We start from the raw sequence: 17,777 nt of genomic DNA on the forward strand, positions 1-17,777 counted from the left end.
TGCCAGGCATAGGCTGTCTCCTCTTAGAGTGCATGCCCTCTAGAATTTATCTTTGATTTCCCCCACTAAAGAATGAACTTTTAAAATTCTACTTCCTGTATGTTGGTGCCTACGTGGACATTTCTCTTTGTCGCTGGAACTGAAAGATCTACATTTCTGTGGTGCTTTGTAGCCCATGGGTGCTTAATAAAGACTCCTTCCTGTCACCTGGGTGTAGGACCTATTAATTTTGTGTCCTGTAGCGATACTCCCACATAGGCAAACAATGTGTTACATTATTCAGAAGTACAGTCCAGTTGTTTCTTAAACTAAGCACAGGCACAGTAGGGGTGTCTGGTATGGTTTTTCTCCAGCTGTTTAATGACTATTTGTGGTTGATGATTTGACACACCTGGTAAGAAAACCCTTCTCCATGTTTGACTACATCAGAGTGTCCTGTGTGGCATTTTCCTGACTACTAGTTGGTGGAGGGAGGCGCAGGCCACTGTGTGCAGCAGCAGCAGCAGCAGCAGCAGCAGCAGCAGCAGCACGGGGCAGGTGGTTGTGGGCTGTACTGCACAACAGGCTTAAAGACCCAAGGGCAGCAGCCAGAAAGCCTCCTGTGCCTTCTTTCTTCCTTGTTCTCTGGATGATGACTGCATCCTGTTAGTCATATCATCCATTTCCTCCCCTACGTTATTTTTGGCCCTGATTTTCATCACATTGGCAGAGAAACCAAACTGAGTACTTTTCAAATGACTATTCAGAGTTGAAAATCTGCCCTCCCTCTGCTCTCAATGCGCAAGCACTTCCTGCCAATTAGGTCTTTGCTTTCACCACACAGATTTAGAGAAACGAAACTAAAAGCTAGAAGTAGAAGCTGGAAACCAGAAACTAGAAACTCAGTCGCACTCACATGAGTGCAGGTACCCTGTCATGGCCCAAGAGACAGCTCAGCCATGCGGCCCAGTCTCAACAGGTGAGTACTAGAATGATGGCCCACAGGAACATGCCACACTTCACTGCCCCCAACCCATGGATATTGCAGGATGCTGCTGAGGGTTGGAGCTGGGCTTAAAATATCTGGAAAAGCTGTGAGTACTGGGGACCTCAGGAACATGAAACCCCTATGCTGGCCTGTTCCACCACATCTGGTCCTTTCTCCAAAGCTCTGGAAGCTCTGCACTGTAAAGAGAATAGTGAGGATATGCTCTTGGGAAAGGTGCCTAGGCTTTACTGGGGATGCTGGCAATCTGGAAAGGAAGTGCAGGTCATTGTGGACAGATGGAGAATACTGATCCATCCTTGAGATGGTTTTCTCTTATCGTTAAGAGCATGATGATCCAGGTATTTGTCAGGTTTGTGGTCCACAGGCTTCTGGAACCATCTTAGAAAATGGTGAACTCAGGAATGGTGAGGAAGTCCTGTCTGGGTAAAGAAACAGAAATAATGCACAGAGGACAGCAGGAATAACACCAAAGCTGGTGTTGACAGGCTAGCACAGCCCTGCCCCAATCCTATCTCTTCAGTAGAAACCTGATCAAAAGGTTAAAGCAGGAAATACAGACATGATAGGAAGGCACTAATGCCAAGCCTTCTCATCCCTTTCAAGCAACAGTGATAGCAGTGATTACTGCCCAAGTGAAGTCACTATTTTCAACAAAAGCATCCTTCCATCCCTGAAACAACCCAGGGATCCATTATCCTTGGTAGAGATGTCTACAGCCAAATTTATCATTGACTAGTGATTTATTTCAGCCTATAACCATCCTGCAACTAGTATATTCTTGATGTTTATTTTGTGTATGACTGTCTTGCCTGCATAAATGTTTGTATAGCCTCCATGTACTTGATGATTTGGTGTTTAGAAGATGGCGGCAAAGGATCCCTCCTAAACCTAGAGATAGAAATGTTTATAGGTCACCAAGTAGGTGCTAGGGACTGAGCCTGGATCCTTTGCAAGAGAAATAAGAACATTTGTCTACAGAGCTATTACTCTATACCCTGGTATGTATGTATGAATGTATGTATGTATGTATGTATGTATTCCTATATGTACATACATTGAGATTGTATCAAGCTTTAAACTTCCATGGGGACAGTTTATAGAATTTTCATCTTTGTATATCTAGTGTCCTGTACAGACATGGGGTGTTCTGGCATATCCATTGGGATCTTCATCTTGTTCCTGCCTTGTTGACAATCTTTATCTTGTGTTTCTCAACTATTACTTTGCTTGTTTCTCCATCTGGGCTAGTTTAGTTTACTACCTTCAGATTGTAGTGAACATTTAGTGTGTGTGTGTGTGTTGTGTTCAACCACAGAAGAATGGTAGGCCTAACAGGGTCCACACCCTACAGTAAAACCAACGCACCCCACACCCTCCCCCTGAAACCATTATCTGACAGATCTCTTCAGTTAGGGGTGGATGCTAGTGAGTGCTGCCCCTCTCCCCACCTCTACCACCATACAGCTAGAATTTTAACTGGTTTGATCCGATACAGGCCTTTCACAGGCAACCTTGGCTGCAAACACTGTTGCTTTGAGCTTATGATCACAGCATCTGTCTTGTCTAGAGGACGCTTTCTATGCATCCTTCCATCCCAGCTTCCCCCATGTTCCTTGAGCCTTGGGGTCAGTGGTATGATTGCTAGTTGTCTCATTCATGGCTGAGCATTCCACAGACACTTATTCACTGTACAGTGACAAGGTAAGAACTTGGTAATAATTGCCAAAGACACCACATCATTAGGCACAGAGCACAGAGAAATTAAGCAATAACTAGGAGGTTCTTCCCTGTTGGCTAGCTTTCCTAGTACTGAAAGGAGCCATGTAGCTTTTTGGAGAAGAACAGTAATCCACAATCTCACACAGCTGTGAACACTGAGCTGCAATAACAACCAGCATGGCAAGATATGTTCCTGGGCACAAGAGTGGCAGCGTGCTATAGGGGTGACCACCTGATTTCTAAACTGGAGTTAGGGCCAGCAGGAGGAGGCGCGTGCCTCGTACTGTAAGTCTGACCAAGATCCCATGGCAAGGGAGCTCATGGCCCCAGAGGTGAACCTGCCCCTGAATAGACATGGAATCAACCTTTGCTCTACATTCCTAGCTTTCCCCATTGTTAAGTCCAGCTCTCAGACATCATCAGAGATTTTTCAAATGTGTTCATTTCAGTAAGGCCTCTAGAAGCTTCTCGGTGATACCATAGCCAACCTTTGTGGCTTGTTCTGTTTCTGTTGACAGCACTGGTCTTCAATATTAAGGAGAGGCTGTACCACACAAGAGATGCTACAATTCACTGGTTAGACTGCTGATTTTTAATTGTTCCAGGAGTTAAGACTCTACATAGGAAGAGGGCCTTGCCTGCTCCTTTAAGTTGGAGGAGCTATCAAAGCCATATAAATGCTTTTCTGTTTTAACCTGGATATTATTTATAGGTGACTGTCCAGTTATAGAAAAGATGGAAAAAAGAACTTGTGCCCTTTGCCCTGAAGGCCATGAGTGGAGTCAGATATACTTTGCACCATCAGCAAATATAGCTGCTCATGAAAACTGTCTGGTAAGTTACTGGTAAATAACTTTAAAACTACATGTTTAAAGGCTGATGAGATGGCTCAGTGGTTAAGAGCACTGGATGCTCTTCCAAAGGAACAAATTTTCTTTCCCAGCACATACATGGTAGCTCACAACCACCATGGAAGACCACTTATAGAAGATTATCATCACATAAATCATGTCTTCATGCACAGAGGGCCTTTGAGGTGGACATGATCATTGAGGTCTCTCTGCCCCAGTCTCCTGAGTGCTGAGACACTTAGGATGTGTGTATGTATAGCCACATTGAGCTCTCAGACCTGTGTCTTAGTCAGGGTTTCTATTCCTGCACAAATATCATGATCAAGAAGCAAGTTGGGGAGGAAAGGGTTTATTTAGCTTACACTTCCACATTGTTGTTCATCACCAATGGACTGGAACTCAAGCAGGTCAGGAAGCAGGAGCTGATGCAGAGGCCATGGAGGGATGTTACTTACTGGCTTGCTTCCTCTGGCTTGCTCAGCTTGCTTTCTTATAGAACCCAAGACATCCAGCCCAGGGATGGTACCACCCACAAGAGGCCCTCCCCCCTTGGATTGAGAAAATGCTTTACAGCTGGATCTCATGGAGGCATTTCCTCAAGGGAGGCTCCTTTCTCTGTGATAACTCCAGCGTGTGTCAAGTTGACACACAAAACCAGCCAGAACAGACCTGTTTTAAATTATGTATCATCTGTCCTGTATGCCTGAGTGTGCAAGAACCTTCTCTTATATCAGTACAAATTAACAATCAAAATCAGACATTAGCACTGGCCCAGCTTTTTCTCTCTTTATCTTTCAAAGAGCAACTTTTAGTCACAATAAAGTCCAACATTTCCATGCACTAAGCTTGCGACTGGAGCAGAGCAGCAGAAGCTCAGAGATCCTAAGTCCAAATCATGGGGGGAGGATAGAACTACTTCTGAACGTTTGCATCATGATTCCTCATTCTTATAAACAACCGCTGCCCATGAAAGTATCACACCTTTTTTTTCCTCACATTTTCATGCTCTCTTTCTTTCTTTTTTATCTGTATCTGTGACATTAACCTTCAACTGAAAGCAGGAGGATTGCTTAAGTTTATGTGCCTCAGGAACTTTAGCTACTTGGAGGTAGAAAGCAACACCTGGGGGGTGAGTTCACAAGCATTTGAAACTCCTCTTCCAGGGATGCAATACCTTCTTCTGATCTCTGCAAAAACCAGCCTGCACAGGATACACATGCATACATGCAGACAAAACCCTCATTTTCATAAAAAATCTGAGAGTGGTAGAGAATGACCGTTAAAGTAAATCTCTGTCCTCTACATGCAGACACACAACACACACATAGATATACACACTCATGAATATGAACACACTAGGATACACAGAGAACACAAACACACACACTCACAGACACACATACATGCCTACACACATTTAACAAAAATTTAGAAAGATTTTAATGTATGTGTGTATACAAGTGTGTGACCCTCTGGAGCTGGACTATTGTGAGCTGGTGGCCTGGGGCTGGGAGCTGGATATAGATGCTGTGGAAAACTGGAAGAAACAATACACGTGCTGAACCACAGAGCTATTCCAATATCCTCTAAAACCGATGAAGAGGAAGGAGACTTGTGGCTGTAAAACACACAAGGGAGTTTGGTGCTAGCCATGGTCACCCATACATGCATTTCCACTGCTTAGAAACCAAGGAAAAAAAACCAAGGTCCAGGTAAACTGAGATGTATAACTAGATCTCGTCTTTTCAAAAAACATCATAAAATCCCCATGTATTAGTGTATGGCTTTAGTCCCAGCACTCAGGGGCAGAGACAGGTGGACTCTGTGAGTTCCAGCCCAGCTAGGCGACAGTAGACCCTGTCTCAACAACAATAACAACAACAACAACAACAACAAGAGTGAAGGCCTGTGATATGGTTGTGGAGGCAGGCATGGCCCTTGAAGTCTAAGAAGAAGGCCTGGAAAGCCATCAGGAGTGGCCTCTGTCCCTTGCTTTGGCTTCCACCATAGCCAGAGCCTGCTCTGTGTTCGCAGGCAGAGAACAGTGCTGGAGGAGCACTGTCCACCTGACTCCAGGTCAACAGAGAGCAGTCACCAAGGACAACTGTGTGCGCACACTGAGCTTTCCCACAGGAGTCACATGGCTGGTGTCTGCTCATCTGCTGCACAGTGGCCAGTGCTCTGGGCCACCGTCCACTCTGCTCACCTGCAGCCCTGTTGAGAACCATGGCTGGCTGCCTTGTGTGGGTCAGGGCTACTTCACACCCACTCTGGGTTTTTCCCATCCTGCAGCTGTATTCCTCGGGACTGGTGGAGTGTGAGGTCCATGATACACCTAATACAACTAGAAACTTTGATGTCAAATCAGTAAAGAAAGAGATCTGGAGAGGGAGAAGATTGGTAAGTTGATGTTTTATTACTCATAAATTATGAGTCTTGGTGGCTACAGTCAAAGGACAGTCTATCGTGGGCCTGGAGAGAGGATTCAGCACCTAAGGTTTCTCACTGTCCCTCTAGAAGACTTGAGTTTGGTCCCCAGTCACCAAATGGCAACTCACAACTCCTGGTAACCCCAGCTCCAGGGCCTCTGACACCCCTGGCTTCCATAGGCACATGCACTTGGTCTCTTAGATACACATACACAGAAGTAAAAATAAAAAAAAAAATGAATCTTTCATCTAAAAACAGTCTGTGGTAAGGCAGGGCTTGAGACACGTGGAGAGCTGGAAGGTGGACTGTGAGACACTCCTTCAGCGGATGCTGTCTGCTTACAACCGACTGTCCCACACATCAGGAGAGCAGGCCTGAGATGCTTCTGTCTGAGAGAAAACTCTCTGGTCACACAGGCTATATCAAGTCCTTGCTGTCACCTCAGCAGAGCTAACTCCAAACTCAGCAGCTCACCAGCACCACCTAGGCCCTGCTGCTCTCCTGCCCCAAAGCAGCTAGCTGGTCCTCTTGCTGCCACAGAGCTGCAGGCAGCGTCCAGAGTAAAGGGTGTTATCCTTGACATGGTGCAAGATGCCTTCTGAATGTCAAGGTGGCCTCATGCCTCTCTGCACCAGTTCTGGGTGGTCATCACTGTCAGCATCTGCCTGGGAACTGAGGGCATCGGGGGGCCTCACCAGGAAGGAAGGGCGGGTAAGGCTGTATCTCTGAGGTCAAATGTGTCTCCTGGATACATTTATAAAGGGCCATTTGCAGATGAGTAAACAGGATAGCAAGTCTGAATTCTGTATGGCTGATCACACCCACAGTAAGGTGTCAACTGGAGACACTCTCCCATGTTAGGTTACAAAGTATTAGTATCTGTTCCAGCAGCCTTATGCCCTTCTAATTAGAAAGTGGCAGGTCATCAACTAAAACATAATTTTTATTATTCTGTGCTAATTGGTTTTAAGGCAGTTTATGAAAAGAGTTAAGGAAAGCTACCATTGGATTTTAGAGCAGTCGTTCTCTCTCAACCTGTGGGAACTTTTCAAAAGTAAATACATATTTCAACTGGTCTTAGGAACCACCAACCATAAATTTATTCTTTTTGGACCTTTATAACTGTGATTTAGACTCTGAACTGATTCCCAGTTCCTAAGCCCATCAGAAATACATATTCCAATGGTGGTGACCCACAACTAGAGAACCACTGTTGTAGAGTTTGCCAAATAGAAACAGCCCCAAGCAGAATGAGGGCAGTTGAGTAAATAGAATATTGGAAAGCAGTTGCTATCCTTGAGTGTTTCCATGGACTTTCCTACTGAAAAACTGAGATGCATTGAAAGTGCAGGGTATCAGAAAGGGATGTGAACAGCGCATGAGGTGCAAGCTATTCACTCAATGACAAGTGCTTCTAGAACCTTGGTTTCTACACAAATGCTGGGTGCCCACCTCATGGGCGAGAGAGGCCAGTGCCCAGGCAGTAACAGAAGTGCTGTGCACATGCTTTGGGGTGGGGGTGGGGGATCAGTATTATCCTCACACAAAGGCTCCTCATATAGTAGGACCTTTGAACCCTTTCAAGGTGTGGAAAGAAAGGTAAGGAATTCCCCATGGAAGTGTCTACACTGGAGTTGTCATTGTAGTAGTGAAGCACAAAGACACAAGCTAGTTGGGGACTTAAGGGTTTATCTGAATTATATGTCTAACTCATAGTCCTTCATGAATTAAGTCAAACAGGGTAGGAACCTGGAAGCAGGAACTTAGGCAGAGGCCATGTATGGGACCGGCGTAATGGCTTGCTACACATGGCTTGCTCAGTCTGCTTTCTTATAGGACCCAGGGATGCCAGCACAGATGGTTCCATCCACAATAGTCTGACACATTCCCTGTCCACCACTAATTAAGTAAATCCTTTATAGGCTTGACTACAGTCCAGTCTTCTGTAGGCATTTTGTCAATTGAAGTTCTGCCCTCTCACAGGACTTATTATTGCAGAACTGGCAGCAAGTGTATTTGAGGTAGCAGTCTTAAGTGTTTCCCTGTTCATGCAGTGATATTGTTCCTCCACAATTAAATAAGTGCTATACACCAGGAGCTTTGATTTGGAACTCTACCTATATGCTAATCTTGTTAGTCACCTGCATTTGACTTTTCCATGTGTGTTTTCTTATGTGTTATGATGGGACCCTTACCTGGGATCCCATGACTGCTGTATCTTGCTTTATAGAGTGGCCTCATTGGGCTTAGACATCCTTAGCCAAAGGATGGAGCCAATCAGCCTTGGTCATGGCTGGCTTGCTTGTCATCACAGGATAAGACTCTAGTAGTCCACAGAAGCTTCCTATAGCCACACAGTGCCTGAGTGTCTCTATCCCGCATCCATGTAACACCAGGTAGAGAAATGAAAACAGGAGTTCAAAAGAAATACTTTGTTGTTCAGCTGTGTTTTCAGTGTCGTTCACTTTCTATACATTCACAATAGGACCCCTTTATTTCACATTACCTTCAATAGAAACCCTGTAAAGCAGGTACCACCAGCCAAGGGAGAAATGTCTAAGAGGAAGTCATAGAAAGTGCCAAGGCCGGTGAGATGGCTCAGTGGTTAAGAGCACCGATTGCTCTTCAGAAGGTTCTGAGTTCAAATACCAGCAGCCACATGGTGGCTCACAACCATCCGTAATGAAATCTAACTCCCTCTGCTGGAGTGTCTGAAGATAGCTATGGTGTACTTATATATAATAAATAGAAAAATCTTTTTTAAAAAAAGTGCCAGCTGAGATCACAATGTTTAGTAGCACAATAGGAACTGCTCTGATGTCAGGTTCAAAGTCCCCCAACCAACTCCATGCCCAGGGTTAAAGAAGATAGCTAGCTTTGCCTAAAAAAACTCTTCTAAAAATTATTTATTCACTTTACAAGCCATATCGGCCTTCCCCTCCTCCCAGTAGCCCATCACGAAAGTCCTCCCCCAGTTCCACCTTCCTTCTACTTCTCTTTTGGAAAGGGAACCCTCCCCTCTGGATATCACTCTCCAAGAAAACTTTGTTGAAAAAATTTTTCTCTTGTTTAGGAATGTTTCCTCCATGCTTTGCCTTTGTGCAGCTGACCATGATGTACCTCTGTCAGTCTTCCATTCCAGTCGGCTCCAGTTCTGTGGAAACTTCCTCATCAGTTGTCAAATCTAAGTGACCTTTTCTGTGGGCATGAAGACTGGGATATGCCAGTGATATCCAGGACAAAACCACACTGCTCCGGGCTTAAATAATGCTTAATGACATCCTTACCTTTTAACAAAGAACCATTACTAAGCCATTATGATCTGTTCTTCTGTAGAAGTGCTCACTCTGTAATGAAGGAGGCGCCACAGTGGGATGTGACCTATCGCACTGTAAGAAGAGTTACCACTATGTCTGTGCCAAAAAGGACCAAGCCATTCCTCAAGTTGATGGAGACCATGGAATTTACAAGTAACCAACTAGCTTTGAAACCCCATGATGGAGGGGTGGGGGTGTGTAAGGAATAGCTAGACTGTGACATACTGTGGGTTAAAATGGTGGCCCATGTCTTGCCCGCCACAGGGCTAGGGCAACTCATGGAGTCAGATGCAGGAAGTTTGACTGCACACATTCCACACTGCTGGGTTGGTGTAGGGTTGTGAGAAGCCACAGGAACCTACTCTGGGGATGAAGAGGTGCAGTTTGAGGTACCTGGAGAACTGCCAGGCGCTGGGCTTGTGGGTTCCAGGCTGCATGGAGGCCAGGGATGTCAGGTCCTAGCTCTTGGACATTCATTGCAGGCACAGCTGTAAGATGCAGAAAAGCGGAGAATGGAGTGGAGGCCCTCTGGGACCCTCAGGGACAACGAGAGTGTCCTTGGCTTGCTCAGGTGGACAGCTTGGCTTGGTGGAAACTGGGTCTGGAAGCATTGAGAAGCCTTCTTTGGGAGACTAGATGTGGCTCTTTAGAGGAAGACCTGTTCCCTTGCTCCCCACAGCGGATCCCAATGCAAAGAGGCAGTCCATGGTTTTAAATCATTTACTGTCATGGCAGTGATGAGTGAAACCGTACCCCACTTTCTCAGGGCAGGCCTGAGGTTAAATAACTTTTTCAAGGAGGAGTGTATGAGGAGATCTTAATTGGCTAAGCCCTTCAGGCCTTTAGGTACCTCATTAAAATGGAGATCTGTCTTGAGGCTATGTGATCTATGGTCACATCCTCTACCTGTGAAGGGGTTTGGGGTATTGCCTCACATGACTGATGGCCACAGAATTATGGAGAGCTGAGGCCTGTGTCAGGAGCCTGGTGTCTAGGAGTGTGTCAGGAAAATGCCTTCTGTACCTTGCAGAGTTATCTGCTGGGTCTCTGGGGTTTAAACCTAGCTCGACCAGAAAACAGGCTGCCTTTCACGGTCCATAGCATGCTTCTCAAGTTCAGTTTATGAAAATGAGTTTCACGTGAGAACAAGATTATGGGACACCACCAGGAACAGTTTTGCACATGACAGGAAAAAGAAGTTACTCAAGAGTTTGTTTGACGTTCTAAATCTTCTCTGTAGGCTCTTCTCCCTGAGAGAGCCTCATCTGTAATGGCAGCATGCATGTCCTACAAGAGACAGGAGCCAGTCCAGGCCTGTTCTCTCTCCAACAGGAAGACGCCTTCCTTCACTCACACATCCCCAGGTCATAGGTCTGTCTTCCCACCTTGTGGGAATGAGCTCTCTGCATCCCCTGTTGGACCCAGACATGGAACTGGGGTTGTCAGAGCTGACAGAAGTCCCTTCACCTGCAGAGTCATCTCCACAGCCCCCAGCTTGTTACTGTTCATAAAAGTTCATCCAGTTTTGAACAGTGCTTTTTATATTTGAATTGTTGAGAAACCTATGGAAGAACTTCACATTTGTTATTTATATTCACAAAGAAATCACTTTACTCTGACAGTCATTTTTACACACATAATCAAACGAAAGCGACTGAAGTCCCTGCTGGATAAAGGGTTTTTTTTTGTTTGTTTGTTTTTTGTTTTTGTTTTTTTTCTTTTTTTTTATTCGATATAATTTATTTACATTTCAAATGATTTCCCCTTTTCTAGCCCCCCACTCCCTGAAAGTCCCATAAGCCCCCTTCTCTTCCCTTGTCCTCGCACCCACCCCTTCCCACTTCCCTGTTCTGGTTTTGCCGAATACTGCTTCACTGAGTCTTTCCAGAACCAGGGGCCACTCCTCCTTTCTTCTTGTACCTCATTTGATGTGTGGATTATGTTTTGGGTATTCCAGTTTTCTAGGTTAATATCCACTTATTAGTGAGTACATACCATGATTCACCTTTTGAGTCTGGGTTACCTCACTTAGTATGATGTTCTCTAGCTCCATCCATTTGCCTAAGAATTTCATGAATTCATTGTTTCTAATGGCTGAATAGTACTCCATTGTGTAGATATACCACATTTTTTGCATCCACTCTTCTGTTGAGGGATACCTGGGTTCTTTCCAGCATCTGGCAATTATAAATAGGGCTGCTATGAACATAGTAGAGCATGTATCCTTATTACATGGTGGGGAATCCTCTGGGTATATGCCCAGGAGTACTATAGCAGGATCTTCTGGAAGTGAGGTACCCAGTTTTCAGAGGAACCCCTAGACTGATTTCCAGAGTGGTTGTTTGGTTTCATGAAGTAGACCAGACTGGCCTTGAAATTACAGAGATAGCTTTAAAATGTTTATTAACCATACTGGAAATACTCTATTTAAAGGTCAGCAAAATTGTGGGTGGTCAGATTGAAGCTTCAAACCTTAGACCATAGTTCTTTAGATGCCTCTCATCACAGCATAGGAACTAGGACTGCTCAGAATATTCACCCAGCATTCATACCTTCAGAGACTAAAGTCTTCTTTCTCCTGCTCAAAGGGCACAAAGACAGTGTCCACCCTCACCCACATTGGATGTGGGTTGACAATTTGACATAGACTTGAGCACATTTCCTTTTTAAATGAATGCTTCAGTCAGAGTAGTGGCATGCAGCTTCCCTCCCCGCACTGGGGATGCAGAGCAAAGTTGGCTCTCTACAAAGTAAAAGGTTCATTGGTTCTTTCAAATTCTGTATTTTCAGAGTATTTTGCCCAGAACATGCACCACAACAAGAAGAGACCACCGAAAGTGGTAAGTTTCTAAAGTGAGTTTAAAGAAAGCTAATTCCTTAAGGAAAACCTGAGATGATCTAATTTCTTCTCAATTGTAATTTTTTATGTGCACCTGTTTGTGTGGATGCCTTAGGTTACAGATGGTTGTGAGTAACCTGTGGGTGCTAGGAACCGAACCTGGGTCCTCTTAAAGAGCTGTGAGTGCTCGCAAGTATTGAGCCATCTCTAGTCATTGTCATTAGTTTTTAACTCACTGGAAAGTACCCTTAAAGTGATGCTCACTCTCATTGTATGTTGATAGGGAATGAGGACAGCAGTGTGTGTGTGTGTGTGTGTCTGTGTCTGTGTCTGTGTGTGTCTGTTTCTCTGACTCTCTTGTGCAAATATATATATATACACACACGTATATATGTATATAAACATATATACATATATATGTATATATATTAATACACAAATACACACACAGACAGACACATTTGAGACAGCCCTGGCTGTTCCAGGTCTTACTCTGCTTTCAACTAGAAGGTCCACCTGCTTCTTCCTCCTAAGTGCTGGGATTAAAGGTGTGCATCACAAGTACTCAGCAACCTTGCTTTACATATTCCAACCTTTAAATGGTTTCTCTTTTAGCTGATAGCCCAAGCATGAAAAAGAAGAGAGGAAGGAAGAAACGCCTCTCACCAGGCCCTCCCACAGAGGTAATTTGACTTAGAGAACTAACTCTTTACATAATGTCCTTACTTACAATTCTAAATATCAGAGATGAACAGTTTTCAAGTCATTGGAGGAGATGGCATTTGCACACCATCCTTCGTGTGTGTTCTCTCCTCATGGAGCTGAAGCTAGACTTAGGGTGGCATCGTGGGGAGAATGTTGCACTAGGAAGTACTGTTCATTCTGACATGGTAGAAGCTTACTGAAGAGTGGTGAGAGGCTAGAGGCTCAGGGGATGACATCATTCCCTCAGCTTCTGCCAATCATTCCTTGAACCATGCTAGTGAAAACATGTGTCCTTTCACAACACTTAGTCTTAACGGGCTGAGAGTACAGACAAACATTTGTTCATAACCAAGTGTTTCCCAGCTACTTGCTCCACACTTAGCCAAATTTCTAACTTAAAATTTCGGGATTAGTAGATATAAAATGTAAATGATTTTGGAGAGATTTGAAACAGTTTTTATATCAGTTTCTATACATTGATTACTATCAGGCAACAATTTCTCCCTCGTGTTCAGCAGATGTTTTTCAGGCCACAAACAGCATATCCCACAGGTCCTAGCTATTTGAGAGTACCATTTGGATTCAGGAGTTCATCAAGGCCAAACTGAAAGAGAAAGTTTATCTAATACATTTTTGTTAGATTTTATTAATAGACTTGATTATGTTACAGAACATTTTTATTTTGTGTGGTATTCCAAGTCAATATGAAAAGTCAGTATAATCTTGGTTTTCTCTTCTAGCCAAAAAAGATGAAGTTCAGTAGCTCCAAAAGACACATGATGGAAGAGCCTGATGACCGCACAGGTTTGTTCTCGGTGATGGCGGTGCAAACGTGGGGCCTCCAAATATTAATAGAAATGCTGTCACGCTTTGACCTTTATTCTTGTGGGCATCTGATATGTACTTGATAAGTACATAAATCCTTATTATAACTATGCAATCCATTACAACTCTACTGTATCAAAATTATTGGAGCTGGAATGGCCCATTTCTGCTCAGTGTGAGAAGACACATTTAAAAAGGCCTGAGGCCACAGTTCTGTGGTATGCTACCCCTCACAGTGACAGGTGGCAATGTCCTTACTATGCCAAATTTGGGACAAATACGAGGGGCTGTTATCTCAAGCATTCGAAGTAAATTTTACAAAAGCACATCACTTCATATAGTTATTATAAGCAGAGAAACATTTTCTTTTTTGGACCATTTACTATTTGAGAAACAGAAAAATGAGACAAGTATGCTCACCCATCAACTGGTAAAGTGTAAAGTGACCACATGATTCAAATAGCTGTCCATTTCCTCCTAAAGATGCATTCTTTGTTCTTTGATGCAGCTGCCAAAGCTTCTTTTCTTAAGAAATGTCAGGAAGCAGGACTTCTTACTGAATTATTTGAACAGATCCTAGAAAAAGTGGATTCAATTCATGGAAGATTCATGGATGAGACTGCCTCAGAGTCAGGTACTGAAATCTAGATGTAAGTGCATTCTAGAAAACATGCTCTCCGTGCTTTCCCCTGCCTTCTTTAACCCATTCTTTAGCAACACACATCCTGGGCTGGGGAGATGGCTCAGTGGTCAAGAGCACTTGTTCCTCTTGCTGAGGACTCAAGGTCAGATCCCAGCATCTACATGTGGCTCATCCCCTACCTCCAGTGTGAGGGGAACCCAACACCATCTTCTGTCCTGTCCAGGTACTAGGCATGCACATGGTACCCATATGCACATGGGCACAAAACACTCATACACAAAATAAAAAATAGTCCAAAGACTTTAAGTTAACCAATCAAGAAGATATGAAAGTTACAGATTCTGTAGTTAGTTCCAAAATGCTCGGAGTCCACAAAGCCCCTTGTCAGGGGTGCACACAATTGAGTCGAGAAATCATGGAAACTGTGTTCTGTTAGTTTATTGTCCCAGCTGCAGCTGCTGTTTTAAGGTATACTTTTATTATATTTAAGTGTGTGTGTGTGTGTGTGTGTGTGTGTGTGTGTGTGTGTGTGTGAGTCTAAGTGCCCTCAGAGAATAGAACTGTATGATCCCCTGGAGCTGGAATTATAGACAGTTGTAAGTCACACAACTTGGGTGCTGTGACTCAGCAGCAAGGTTATAACTCTGATGTGCCTCAAATTCTATTCCTTAATAAATCCAGGGTCTTAAGAAAATTATAACAGGGGTGAAGGGGATAGCTTGGTGGTGAAGAACACATACGCTTGAAGAGGTCCTGAGTTCAGTTCCTGCCTTCCATGTCTAGCAGCTTACATCTGCCTGGACCTCAACTTCCTGGGAATCTGACACTCATGTGGACTCTAGAACACACACACACACACACACACACACACACACACACACACACACACAAGTAAAGCTATTTTGAAATATTATTTGTGTCCCTCCCACAGCACACACATGCTAGTCATGACAAAACCAAAGGATATATTAGCAGTAAACATTTCAAGGAGCTCCTTTGTTTTAATTTAGTAATTTTCTCAAGACTAAGAACTCTCAAATTTGTGGGTGCCTCCTAATCACCTGGGGGGCTCTCTGGAACCCAGGTGTTCCCTCCCAGAAGGCTCAGCTGCACAGAGACAGTGAGCTGATGCTTCGCCCGGGTCCCTGCCGGGTCTGCACTGAGCTGCCCTCCTCTGATCTGCTCTCTTCCTATTGGGGTTACTTTCTCCTTGTCCTCATGTGATTTATTCACATAAAAATTAACACAGAAAATTGCTTCTCTCTCTAGACTATGAAGGGATCGAGACCTTACTGTTTGAATGTGGATTGTTTGGAGACACATTAAGAAAATTCCAAGAAGGTAGGTGATTCAGAAACTCAGGAACATATGCTTTAGAGACATTTATCATTCCAATCATTCCAATCAGAATGGCAGATGGTAGTGAACATTTTTCTCAAAGACAGTTTTGTCAAATGAAAAAAGCCCATTACAAAAGCGGCCTGTCAGGGACAGGAAAAAAAAACATGCAAAAGACCCCATAGTAGTATATATACAGAAAGACATAGATAATAGAAAAATAAACAGAAATATAGACAGACAGATTGAGAGACAGACAGACCGACATAGAACAGACATACAGACAGATAGACCACTGTATAAAAACAGCAGTTATTTGCAGATGGCTGGAATATACTGTTCTTTTTTCCAGTAAGACATAAATATATTTGTATACAGAAAAGATGACTGACAAGGCAGAAACAAGCCAAGGTTCTGACTCTACTCTAGAGTATTCTGACCCTTGTGTAGACAGGCACAGCCCGCGTGGAGCTCAGGAAGTTTTCTACTGCCTCTCACCCCAAGGCAGCAAGATGGAAGGATAAGTGGTCCATCCCACAGCCCACGTACCTCTCTCTTGAAAAGATGTATGGTCCTTTTCCTAAGGTTTGTCTTCAAAGCTCATCTCCTGAAGCACTGAATACTATAATTCAAGAATTAATCAGGAAAAGAAAAAAAAGTAGCTTTTTTTTTGGTTGGTTTTATTTTTGCTTTTAAATGGTAGTATGCAGGCAGGAATAGGGAACCCTCGTCTTTCAAAAGAGTGATGCGTTTAGCTGTGTGTTGTGGTACACACCTGTAATCCCAGCAGTTGAAAGGTGAGGCAGGAGGATTCACAGCCTAGGCTACACAGTGAGACCTTGTCAGAGAAGCCATAAGGAGCCTGTGTTTATTATGGCTTCTTTCAGTACTAAACACTTCCATGTGTTGCACCTCTGGATATGGGTGTGGGACAGATTCACACAGGATTGGGATGAGTAGCTTCTCCACTGTTATTGCAGAACACACTGCCCCACAGTGTTCTTTTCTAGTATGTTCCTGTCAGTAAAACAATTAGAGAGCAGGTTTTCCTGCCTCTGTGATAGTCTGCGTCAACTCAGTTTGCCCAGGCTCTCTCATTTTGATTTTCTACTACTTGTTCTCATTTGTAATCTGTAATAATCAGTAGTAGTCAGCAGAGAAGCTACTTTAAAAGTTACTTGAGAATGTTTGTGAATAAGACTAACTTTAAAATACCAGCCTTCAGAAAACGATATTTTCTTTGGCACGTACATGTGTCACTGAGCATGAAAGCTATGTGTCTGGAAAAATGTCACACTGCATATGAGGCACCTCAAGTTGCTAACATTATAGTGCCATTCTGTTCTGAACAGTTCAGCCCAGCATTTCAAGCCAACTGCAGGTATGCAGCCATTCTGACAACTAAGAAATTAAAGATGCAATCCTGACAATTTAAACCCAACTCAAATGACCTTGGGAGGTTTCTACAGTCAACATTTTCTGTTCCTAAATCTCATCTAAAGCTGGGCTGTACCAAATGTCCCTAGAGCCAGAGACGTGCTCATGAAAGAGTTGTCACTGGAAGGCCAGCCACGTTCTATAGCCTCTGAATGAATGAACACTGTGTAACCTTGTTGTATCATGAAGGTATCAAAGTCATGTGACACATGCTGGTTCCATCATGAGACAGGAAAGGCAGCAAAGATAGGGATAGACTGTCTCCTCAGAGCACTGTCTTCTCATTTGAGGCCCAGTTACTATAAGGTATATATTTGAACTGATCCAGCCTAGAGACTGTACACTCTTCTAATGAACCCCCTGCTTACACTGAAGCCACTTTCTGTCTTTTAAAGTAATCAAGAGCAAAGTGTGTGAATCTGAAGGAAAGCAGAGGCAGATGAAGCAGCAGCTGGAGGCACTTGCAGACTTACAACAAAGCTTGTCCTCATTTCAAGACAATGGAGACCTGGACCACTCAAGCTCTGCTTCAGGATCCTCGCTACCTCCTGAGGACCACCAGGTCAGATGCCAGGGGTCTCCTGAAGTGCAAGCAGGCTCAGGAGACAGCCTGTGACAGATCCACAGTCCCTCCCACTCTGCCCTGCTGCAGCTCATCCATGCTGAGTACCTGACTGGTGTTTCT

General features: G+C 44.0%; 2 protein-coding genes and 1 long non-coding RNA gene across 9 annotated transcripts in view; 2 read left to right on the forward strand and 1 right to left on the reverse strand.

Annotated features, from left to right (window-relative positions):
* LOC127691458 (PHD finger protein 11-like) overlaps positions 1-17,777 on the forward strand; it is a 156,564-nt gene that overhangs the window by 107,833 nt on the left and 30,954 nt on the right. The gene's annotated exons all lie outside the window — the stretch shown is intronic.
* LOC127691462 (uncharacterized) overlaps positions 1-17,777 on the reverse strand; it is a 98,914-nt gene that overhangs the window by 81,025 nt on the left and 112 nt on the right. The gene's annotated exons all lie outside the window — the stretch shown is intronic.
* LOC127691460 (PHD finger protein 11-like) lies at positions 841-17,771 on the forward strand. Of its 3 annotated transcripts, none has more exons than XM_052191317.1 (10): positions 841-958; positions 3,420-3,541; positions 5,851-5,958; positions 9,325-9,458; positions 12,096-12,145; positions 12,760-12,827; positions 13,590-13,653; positions 14,183-14,308; positions 15,587-15,658; positions 17,488-17,768. In XM_052191317.1, exons 1-10 carry the CDS (start codon positions 916-918, stop codon positions 17,706-17,708), a joined length of 1,008 nt encoding a protein of 335 aa, XP_052047277.1. In that variant the 5' UTR covers positions 841-915; the 3' UTR covers positions 17,709-17,768. The 3 variants fall into 3 exon arrangements, with proteins under 3 accessions (XP_052047277.1, XP_052047279.1, XP_052047278.1); XM_052191318.1 differs by lacking the exon at positions 841-958 and adding an exon at positions 1,001-1,073; XM_052191319.1 differs by lacking the exon at positions 5,851-5,958 and having other exon boundaries at positions 17,488-17,771.

This window comes from Apodemus sylvaticus, chromosome 8 (genome assembly GCF_947179515.1).
Source record: "Apodemus sylvaticus chromosome 8, mApoSyl1.1, whole genome shotgun sequence".
In the NCBI taxonomy this organism is placed as follows: domain Eukaryota; kingdom Metazoa; phylum Chordata; class Mammalia; order Rodentia; family Muridae; genus Apodemus; species Apodemus sylvaticus.